The sequence below is a fragment of the Trachemys scripta genome, chromosome 10 (genome assembly GCF_013100865.1).
Source record: "Trachemys scripta elegans isolate TJP31775 chromosome 10, CAS_Tse_1.0, whole genome shotgun sequence".
NCBI classification, from domain to species: Eukaryota; Metazoa; Chordata; order Testudines; family Emydidae; genus Trachemys; species Trachemys scripta.
Window position 1 is genome coordinate 10,786,436 of NC_048307.1, and position 11,218 is coordinate 10,797,653.

An 11,218-nucleotide genomic window follows, 5' to 3' on the forward strand; every position below is an offset into this window, starting at 1 on the left:
GGGGGAGATGAGGAGGGGCAGTGGGACCGGGGGAGAGGAGGAGGGGGGCAGTGGCACCGGGACTGGGGGAGATGGGGAGGGGGGGCAGTGGGACTGGGGGAGATGGGGAGGGGGGCAGTGGGACCGGGGGAGAGGGGGAGGGGGGCAGTGGGACCGGGGGAGAGGGGGAGATGAGGAGGGGCAGTGGGACCGGGGGAGATGGGGAGAGGGGGCAGTGGGACCGGGACTGGGGCTGTGGGACCGGGGGAGATGGGGAGAGGGGGCAGTGCGACCTGGACCGGGGGAGATTGGAGGGGGCAGTGGGACCAGGACTGGGGGAGATGGATAGAGAGGGCAGTGGGACCGGGACCAGGGGAGATGAGGGGGGATCAGGGGGACCTGGACCGGGGGAGATGGGGAGAGGGGGCAGTGGGACTGGGACCAAGGGAGATGGGGAGGAGGTAGAGGGACCAGGGTAGGGGACACTGGGACTGGGACCAGGGCGGATGGGGAGGGGGACATTGGGACTGGGGCAGATGTGTGGTGTGGTGTGGAGAGGCTGTGGGAGTTGAAGGGTAGGACTGGGATGCCCACTACCCTAGCGTCCCTGGGGCAAGTACAACCTTCTCTCCAGTAGCACGTAAGGTGGGGCATCATCACGTCAATAAGGACACTGCAGTGATGACACCTCACTATGCATTCGTAATATGATGTGCCTGGGATTGTGCATGCTGTGGTGACACCAAGGGGCTTTGACATCATGGAGTGTGATAAGGAACTATCTAGCTCAGTTCCTATTTTGGCATCCATCACCATAGTTTCTGAGCACCTCTTGAGAAGACTCCAGTGATATTGTGCTCTTTCTTCCCCGCTGACAAGAGACGGGGTTAAGTTTTTTTTCTAAATGGATGTGGTGATAGTGTCATGCACTGACACTGTGGTTTGGTGGTTTGACTTCTCTTGATACAATATTTCTCAGCAGCTTGGTGTCGATGCCTCCTCACACTGTAGCGAGGTTTGCACGTGCCATGAAGATGTCATATAACGAGGGTTTGAAACCTGTGGCAATTCAGGCAAAATGTTGTGAAGTGTTGGATGCGCAAATATGTGGTAAAACTCTTTCTGAGACTCGGTGTAAGGGCTCCTGGATGCTTATGCCCTTGTTGCCACCAGCTCATTCTTGACCTTGGGAAGGACTCTTCCCCTGTCTGTGCTTTAGTGTCCTCATCTGTAAAATTACTTCCCTGTCACCTCCATTGCACTAGACTTCTTGAGTTCATCTGCTGAAAGCACAGTCTTTCTATCTGTCCCTTTTGTTTAACCTCCTCAAGGAGAGAAGGAGATGCAGGTTTTCAGGAGTAGGAGATTCTATCCATTGAAGATTTATATGCACATTAGTTAGTTTTGCTTCTCACCCTCTGTTGTTTATCCATTCTCGTTGCTGCTGTTCCCTATCTAATTGCTAACATAGCCGATGGAGTTTCATAGTGATATGCAGCAGTGTGATAAAATGCTCCAAGAATAACAAAAATAACCTGTCAGTATGCTGCTAGGAACATTGACCCAGGAAATTAAAAACCGCATGGCATAGTGAATAAAATGTATGCCTACCTGCACTCAGCCAGGCCGAAAAGCTGCTTTATCTGTTCTTAATATTTTCTATGCTGCCTTCTTTCCTGTCAGCCAACACTTTAAAATCTGCCTTACCTCTTCTCCTGCGTCTCACAATGAGCTAGATCTGGATCTTGCCTAGGAACAGAGCTGCATCTGTAAGCGCCAGTGAAGCCAGCAGCAAGCGGAAATGAATTGCATGGTCCTTTCTGCCAGGGCAACATAACATGAAAATCATATGAAATTGAAATTTTCCAAACTTTCCTGGATATGCTCGTGTATGACAAGTAGGCAAAGATCGTCCGTTGGCTCAGTGTGAAGAGATCGTACTCTTCTGTGTTGGCGCTGTGTTAAACAAATAGCTATTTTCAGGTACTGTGATCTGAAGGGATAAACAAGGGGAAACCTGTCCATCTCCCTATCTTAGATACTTGTATGGCCCCCATCACAGTCTTTAGTGTCTCACAGTCTTTAGTGTGTTTATCCTCACAACACCCAGCGTGGTAGGGAAGTGCTCTTATCCTCATTTTACAGAAGGGAAGCTGAGGCACAGAGGCGAAGTGACTTGCCTAAGGTCATATGGGAAATCTGTGGCAGAGTAGGGAACTGAACACGGGTCTCGTAAGTGCCCTAAGCACTGGACAATCCTTTTCCTCTGAATTCCAATGCTGACTCTTTCACTGACTCACTGTCTAACACTGGTCAAATCACTGAACTTTGCTATGCTTCTGGTTCCTTGTCTTTAAAATGAGGATGGTGATACTTCCCTCTCAGGGCTTAATGGTTGCTTAATGTTGCAATTGAAAATGTGAAGCAGTGTATAAGTGCTAAGGTATTAATACTGGACTAATTAGCCACCCAGTACTCTTTGGGGAGCCTGTAAGTGGGAGAGTGTTAAGGTTAATATGAGCATCTCTGGTCATATTAACGTTGGGAGGCAGGCCAGTCCAATCTCTGGTCATATTGCATCTAGAATATTAACAAACACTGAAAAATAGTTACTACTTATTAAATGCAGAGTTACTTGAGAGAGAGGCTTACAGGAACATCATACTCTTTTATTAGACTAAAGGCACTGAAAAGGGGGCATGAAGATATGAAGTTGGCCTTCCTGCCAACTGCTCTGGCCATCCCACCCAGCATTGTCACTAGCTGTCAGAGAAAAGATAGTGATGATTTAAAAATAATAATAGAAATGTTATTTAATGAGAAGTGAGATTTTTATTACAAGCTTAGGAAAATGTTAGGGTTTCCATGGACATTTGTCATTTACTTTATATGTAATTCTTATGTTACTACCTTTTCTGAAATTGATTTATCACACTGCAGTGATTTTTCATTCTACACCTACTGATACTGTCTGATATTGTGAATAAGCAGTCAAGGTTGCTGTAGCCCAGGTTTTCAACTTTTTAAAGTCAGATCTTGCAGAGGCTTCCTCTTCAGGAAATTTTTCCCAATTACACTGTCTCTTTGTAAATGCAGTGACAGAGTTCACAGTTGAATTTACTGCAGTGATTGTTATAAAAAACAGGTATTATTTAAGTTCTGGTGATCTATATATTAACCAACCATCTAGAGAGCAGAAAAGGTTATACTGTACATATCTACTCCCCAGGGAGATGACAGTCTGTCTGCTGTAACCTACGAATCTGACACAGAGATGGTGAGTTTTATCATCAATGTGCTTTTTGTAAACACTTGAAAAAACTTCTCAGAATCTGCTTGTACCCCACACAGCATATTCCAGTTATGTCTACTGATTATTGATGGATACTTTAGAAAGTAGAGCTAACTATATTGTTCCAACAAAGAATTTGACATGTGGGGGCTCCAGTAATTTTAAAATTCCCATGCTTGGTCTGAGACACTTTGTAAATGACATTCAGGGAATTTCTCAATACCATCAAGTTAAGGGACCCTAAGTTGTCTGTCTAGTACGCTCTAGTTGAATTGAACAAGTAAGGGTTCTTCCATCTTTTAGGGGATTGTAAGCTCCATTCTCTGCCCTGTAATAGTCCTGCACCTCTAAGGGACTTGCTGATTCCCATATTTAAGATGGACAGGTGTAAACCTCACAGAGTTGTTCAATAAATGAGCAAAAATAGGTAGCTTTGGCTTTGTAGCATGCACCATTGTGGGGCAGCACCTTAATTGTGGTGGGTTGCTTTGTTTTGGCGTCCATTTATTTTCATTCATTTGCTGTAGCCTGCTACAGTGGCATTTAAACTTTGGTAAAACTAGACCAGTTGGGATAGCTATGTTGAATCCCTTTTGTTCTACGTGTAGTCATGCACTACAGTCCTGTTTCTTAGACAAGTTAATATTGTTTTATTAGATCTCTGCTGATTCCCCACTAGAAGTGGCTGCAATTTCTGTTTTTCACATTACTTGCTGAGGTGTTTTAGGAATGGGAGAGTTTGAATACAGAAAGCCTATTTTTCTTTTTCTTCCAGAAACGGAAGAAGAAAACGTCTCATAAACCCCCAAAGTCACCAAGTAAGTGTTACCAAAATTTTTCTTCTGTCTTCTTTGTCCTGAATGAGATTGATCTCCATGGGACACAACACCTTGAAGAGATGCCCAAAATAAGAACATCTGTGATTCTCTATGGAATGCGAAGCCTTCCCAGCTGAGCGTTATATCCTATAACAAGAGACATTTGACCTTTCTAGGAGTTGGATTGGAGTTTATAGTTTTCTGGAGATTCTTGTGCTGGGCACTAACTGAGTAGTAATGCACTTTTCCCTTGTGGTGGCAAACAGTTTGCAGATAAAATCACTGTTTGCCTTTTATTTCCTTGAAGAAATGCTGTGTCCTTTGCTGTTCCTGGGCAGAAAGAGATCCAAAGTTTTGGGGTCTAGAAGTACTGAAGCAGTGCATCCTAACATCCAATGGACCTAGTGGATTGCAGAGTATGAGAGTCATGGAGGCTACAGAAGGATTTAAGCCATTCCATTTGTCATTTAGCACTATAATTCTGCGGTTAAGGAAATTGCCCCCTGTTGTCATGGAATCCTTAATATCTATAAACTGTAGATAAAACCTTTTTTTTTATTTTTTAAGTCCATTCCCAGTAAACTGTCTAAAATTTACTTTATCTTCTGGGAATTTGTATTTCATACCTGATGTTTATGTGTTTTATAAATAGTATATACTATTTATAAACAGTGGACTTTTTCTAACTTGCTAGGTTTTGATTAAGTGCTTCCCTTTCTTTGTACCTACAAACACCTTCTTTCTGAAGTACCTATGATTACATGATCAATTTGTCTTAAAAATAGCACTTTTATTTCTGTCATGGCCTTTGTGACATCACTTTTGACTATGCTTTTATTGATGTCATAAAGGCTGTGACAAACTTGCACACGTAAAAGTGCTCTCTTCTGTCGAGGCATACAGTATCTTTTGTGTAAGTAGAGCATATATGTATACTCTCTTCTTAATAGAGCATTTCAGTGTATTAATTTAGGTGTGTGTATATTTCTTATGGGTGCATAGATGTGTTTAAAGTGTACACACAAATATGTCGGTATATATTAAGTCATGTGACCCTGTAGCAACTATTTCTGGAAGGCGGACTTTTTTCTTATTTTGATGTAGCTATGTTCCACTTGCCTTTTGTTGTTGTTTTTAAGAGCTAAGCATTTAAGATGTTATAAAATGTATTTTGATAATTCGGAAGACTGTATCAGGGATTATGTTCAAGAAGGAGAAAATTGTTTTGTGACATCAACTGTAATAATGCTATGAAATATTTTTCTTGCCTTAGAATCTCCATATATCTCCAGCACATACCTGTATCCTAAAAAGGCTGCAGTTTGGAGGTCCTTGAAGGGAACAGGGATCATACACCATGAAAACCCAATGGCTAAAACACCAAGGCAGATGTGGCTAGGATCTCTGAAGCAAGGTATCAGTGTAGTAATTCCATCCACATCTGCAAGTGAAATTTCATAGGGTTTATAATGCAGTCCTGATTTAAGTGGGTTCAGCTTCCATTCAGTCCAGTATAAATTAATCTTGTTTACTCCAGGGTTGCATTTGGTCCACCATAATGTTTCACGATTAAAAGTTTGCTTAAGACCGTTTTTGTTGGTTGATCAATATTTGCATAACTTTCTCTTCCGTGTTGAGTACCTATAGGCTCTGGGATGCCTCCAAACTGAAATTTGTCCTTGATTAGATGCCTAGCTGGAATTTACTTTGCTAGTGTCTGGTTCGTGTTAGGAATGAATTTGACTTACATCATCCTTGACAATATTTGGATATACTTGTTTCTAGTGGGGGTTCGTAGAGGCAGCCAGAGCTGTTCTGGGCTTTACTGTTGCATTCACACAGGGTGAATTGAATGTATAGTTCTCTGTTGTTGTTTTTTCTCATTACTAGCAGGTATGAGCCAGGCCCTGAAATCAGACTTTGATGTGGCACATGCACGAAATAACCTTTCCAGCAGCACTCCAGAATATCTAAAGGAAGCTCTAGGCATGAAAAAGCCAAAGCATGCTCGTTCTTCTAGCAATGGTGAGCTTAGAAATTAGGCAACATCGTTTTGTTTAAGGTCCTTGCTTCGGTAAGGCAGCAGCTCCTCTAGTTCTAACCCATAGAACAAACTCTCAAAAGGTGGTTCTCTGAGAGCTGGCTGGTCACATGGTGCTTACTCTCCTTATTTCTAGCTACTTAAGTACATAAGACAGCTGCCTACCTGAAATTCTGTGTGAAGTATTGACTCCCTTTGTTACTTCTCTCTATAAAGTGTTTGTGATACATTATGTTACTGCGTAAAAATCAGTTCGATTGTATGAGAAAATCAAAAGGAACACACACACTTGAATATTGCTTTTTCTCCCTTTAGCAATAAATTATACATTTAAAAATCCAACTTCTGTCTGAAAATTTTGTTATAAGTAACACCTAAGATTCCTATAACTTACAAGGCTAGAAAAGTTACAGATTTTTCTATTTTTTTCCAAAGTATTGTGTGGCTTTTGTAAGTTGTTGGTTTCAGTATTTTCCATTATATGGTCCTTTAGTTTGTCTTGTTTTTGTGTGGATCTTTCATACAGCAACTGCGGGGAGAGAGGTTTGTTGTTTTTGTTGTTGTTGTTTAAAGAAAAAATTGCCCCCAAAATCTGACAGGGGTTTCAGGTGCAGCTGCAGCAGCTGAAACTCTTTCTGTTTTCAATTAATTTTTTTATTGACTAATTTCAAATTCATGCTCTTGAAGCATTATTTATTATCTATGAGATTGTCATTCAGAAAAAGAAATGCCTGTTTCAGATTTCCTTTTGTCAAGAGTTTTCCTTATTTTGTGTCTTTCTGTAGGCTACATCCCTGGAACACCTGACTACAAAGAAAAGGAAGATATGTATGATGAGATTATTGAACTGAAGAAGGTACGGTTGCTTTGCTACTTGAATAGAAAAAGTCCTATGTGCTGCTTTATCCATCTGTGGGTACCCAGCCCTGACCAGATCAGCGGGGTCTGGTGCCTATACCTGGAAGAGCCATCAAGCTTCTTTACTTCAGTAATGTATGGACTGAACTGAAACCATGCCTATTTAAAGATATTTCATTTTACTAATGATGTGACAGTCAGTTCTTCTAGATATGGGCGGGCCATGAAGTATACCCAAAAGACTGAACAAACCCCTACCTGGACTTTGAAAAGGTTGATTGGGGTTGGTTCCTTTGCCACTTGAATTTCCATAGCAGCCTCTGATTATTCTTTTAATTAAAAGTCAGCCAGTTGGGTCTATGTGTACATGAAGACGGATGTTGGGCTTGACTCCTGTGCAAAGCTGAGCCAGGCTCTTGGTTAGAGGAGGAGCTAAGATGGAGGTACCTGTAGACAATCATCTTGGCTGCTCCAGTGGCTCCAGTAAAGTTGCCCTGCCATTGAAGTCTCTTTTTTCCCCCTCTTCTCCATACCCTGCAACTTCCCCTCTTAATCAGTCCTAATCCAAAGTGATGATCCTCTTCTTGCTTTTCCTTCATCATTAGTGCTAGTTATTTTAATTGGGTTGCTCTTGGTGTCCAAGAGTGAGTTAATTGTAAAAGCTCACAATGTGCCTCTGACTTTCTCCTGCCTGGAGAACTTGGGCAGAATTTGTAGATGAACTTGTTATCTTTTTGTTCCATTTTAGACAATACAGGTTCAGAAAAGTGAGGGGGATCGGATGAAAACAAAGATCCGACGACTGGAGAAGGAGAATAACAGGAAGGATCGACAAATTGAGCAGCTGTTGGATCCTTCCAGGGTGAGTCTTGTAACTTTTCCCAGTAGCATAGCTGACAGCAGGGGATGTTAGTTTACAGTATTAGTGCAAGATAGTGAAGGTGGTGTTTTTGAATTTTTAGTGTCAAACTGAAAGGTCAGCCTGTTCTGAGTCAGTAAGGGAAACTCATGTCTCAGACATGAAAAGTCTGTAACATGATGGTTCCAACTTGAATATGGTTTCTAAGAACTTTCAGGGTAGGTGTGGTAGGAAAGCACAGGAGGTAATACTAAATCAGGCCTGCCCCTGCGCCCATCATTTCTCTATTCTGGATATCTCAATTGTAGTAATGGCGAGCTTGCCTAAGACAGAGATACAGCTGATACCAGATGATTTCTGTTCTGTGTATCCAAGTTTGCCTTTCCAGTCTATCCGTTAACTGGAAGCACAAAATTCAATTCAAGGACAACTTATATGTTATGGTCCTGACTCCTCACCTGTAGAGCAGAAGGAAACCCCTATTGTAAGACCCGTGAGCCTGGAAGAGAAATTCTTAGTCACTATTGTAATGGATGGCACAGAAAATCCTTAGATAAGTGTAAGAACATGTTCCTGGGCTGGAGGCTAGGAGGAAAATCTGCAGGGAGGAAGCTGAAGAGAATTGAACAAAACTAAGTTGATTTTGTTGTCTTCTGTTGCAGGGCTCTGATTTTGCCCAGACTTTGGCGGAGAAGAACGATACTAGATGGGTAATTGTTTCTTCACCTGCACTTTCAAATATGATTTTTCTCCTTTCCAGCTGAACGCTTACTGATAGAAGAATATCCAAGATACAGGAGGTGACCATACAGTTTAATTAGGCAATCATATAAGTGATGTCTTCATTATTGCCAGATATAAGACCTGTAACAAAGGTCTAGAATTAACAGCAATTCAAAGTGCCTTTTCTCATCCTCAGGATGAATGTGTTTGCATCAATACATCAGCTTATTCATAGCCCTGAATTTAACAGAGTAGATGTACATTTGCACTCTCCACCTCTTTTCCCACACCCCCTAATTGTGAATGGATGCAATTATCAAAGTTTATGTTTTTATTTAGTGACTACATTCTATGAGAAATTCAATAAAGACAAGTGCACAGTGCTACCTTTAGGAAGGAAAATTCAGATGCACAACTTCAAAATGGAACATAACTGGCCAAGCGGCAGTACTGCAAAAAAATCCAGTGGTTATAGACGATCACAAATTGAAGCTGAGCAAACAATGTGATTCAATTGCCAAAAAGGCTAAGATCATTCTGGGGCATATAAACTGGAGAGTTGTGTGTAACACATGGACGGTAATTGTTCTACTCTATTCAGCACTGGTGGACCTCAGCTGGAGTATTGGATCCCGTTTTGGGTGCCACACATTAAGAAGGATGTGGACAAACTGGAGACAGTCTAGAGGAGAACAACAAAAATAATAAAAGGTTTAGACAACCTGACCTTTGAGGAAAGGTTAAAAAAACTGGGCATGTTTAGTCTTGAGAAAAGAAAACTGCGAGGTGACCTGATAACAGTCTTCAAATATGGGCTGTTAGAAAGAGGATGGTGATTAATTATTCTTCTTGTCCACTGAAGGTAGGACAAGAAGTAATGGGCTTAATCTGCAACAAGGGAGATTTAGGTTAGATATTAAGAAAAACTTCCTAACTATAAGGATAGTTAAGCACTGGAACAGGTTACTATGGGATGTTGTGGAATCCCCGTCATCGGAGGTTTTTAAGAACAGGTAAGACAAACACCTGTCAGGGTGGTCTATATATGTTTGGTCCTGCCTCAGCACGGGGATGCACTAGATGACCTCTTGAGGTCCTTTCCAACCTTACATTTCTATGATTGTATGCTTATGTATTAGTAGTGTTTGCACTCAGCTCTTAATGTGGTTATGTTTAAACTAGCTGTTTATTAGGCATCTGGTTTAACTCTCTCCCTCTAAGGATAGCAGTAATGCTTACAGTTTGTTTGTCCTGTTACACATATGGCTAAATATTTCTGATTAGATGGATTTAGAAAGTTGAAGTGGGATTCCTGGGAAACAGGAATTCTGACTGGAGATTCTGAGATTTCTCTAGAACTGATGAGCCGTGTTCTTTCCTTTCGGTAGGTAATCAATGGGCTGAAGCAGAAGATTCTCAAGCTGGAACAGCAATGCAAAGAGAAAGACAACACTATCAAGTATGGCTCTTTTGGAGCAAGGAAATATATAGGACAAGAGCGGGGAGGGAATTGGACATCTATTTTCTTATGGAGTTAGATTCTCTGACTCCTTGGGAAAGATGAATTAAGTCATAACTGTTGTCAGTAACTACCTTTGTGGTGCTCTGCTCTTGTTCGATGATGATAACAGTCGGCTGCGTGCATGTTCCCTCTGTGTGCTGCCCCGGCTTTGCACAGATAGCTGACATAGCAAACCCCGAGAGAACTCCCAATGACCACAGACTCTAGTAAGGTACGAAGGAACCTGAGCCAGGTTTATTGTCAAATGAAGCACAGTAATAGTTTCCCGTAGACTCTACAAGACATACTACGAATTTGTGCCCCCTGGCAATGGACCGGCTCAGTCAGTGGCGGGACTTTCCACTGCCCCCTAGGCCAGACAAAGATGCGCACTCCAGGACCTACTTTTATACAGTTACAGGACAGATTACTCATCCCTACTGACGTATTGCAGTACAGCCACTTGGCTCATTAGGGATCTATCCATCATGCTGTCCTGTCTTTAAGATGCTTCTGCCTGTTCCTTGTTATGTCTGTGGAGTGTCCTGATGTCATCTTGGCACAAGTTCCTCTTCTCGCCACTTCTGTGAGTGAGGCCTGTCTCTGGCTCACAGCCCAGCTTTTGCTTAGCAATGCCTGGAAGTACTTTGGTTCAGGCCTCAGACTAGGCCTCTGACACAAGAGTTTATGTTTCAGGGCCTCATCTTACTACAATAACCACATGTGACTCTTGCCATACCCTTCCCAGATATTTTAAACCATTAATGGTCATTCCTTCCTTATCAGATCTCCTGAGGTTACTGTTGTATTAGGTTACCATATTTAACAAATAAAAAAAGAGGACCCTCCACGGGGCCCTGGCCCCGCCCATTTCCCACCCCCAGTCCCGCCCCAGTCCCGCCCCTTCCCCGCCCCAATCCTGCCCTAACTCTGCCCCCTCCTCCCTCCCACTCCCAGCCACACGAAAAGGGCTGCCCGAGCGCTACTGGCTTCACGGTTTGCCGGGCAGCCTCCAGACCCTGCGCCCCTGGCCGGCGCTTCCCCAGCACAGCTGGAGCCCAGGAGGGGAAGCGCCCAGCCAGGGGCGCAGGGGGTGGGAAATGGGCGGGGCCAGGGCCCCCGTGGAGGGTCCTCTTTTTTTATTTGT

General features: G+C 42.8%; 1 protein-coding gene across 5 annotated transcripts in view; it reads left to right on the forward strand.

Moving 5' to 3' along the window:
• Positions 1-11,218, forward strand: part of IQCE (IQ motif containing E) — a 54,993-nt gene that overhangs the window by 5,407 nt on the left and 38,368 nt on the right. For 3 of the 5 annotated variants that reach the window (XM_034783915.1, XM_034783917.1, XM_034783918.1), the window contains exons 2-9: positions 3,209-3,256; positions 4,047-4,089; positions 5,363-5,503; positions 5,980-6,114; positions 6,916-6,986; positions 7,737-7,850; positions 8,510-8,557; positions 9,959-10,029. In XM_034783915.1, coding sequence (XP_034639806.1) covers positions 3,209-3,256; positions 4,047-4,089; positions 5,363-5,503; positions 5,980-6,114; positions 6,916-6,986; positions 7,737-7,850; positions 8,510-8,557; positions 9,959-10,029 — 671 coding nt within the window. Of the gene's footprint in view, positions 1-1,331; positions 1,963-3,208; positions 3,257-4,046; positions 4,090-5,362; positions 5,504-5,979; positions 6,115-6,915; positions 6,987-7,736; positions 7,851-8,509; positions 8,558-9,958; positions 10,030-11,218 lie in introns of those variants that run through there. The other 2 variants (XM_034783919.1, XM_034783916.1) reach the window with 2 other exon arrangements.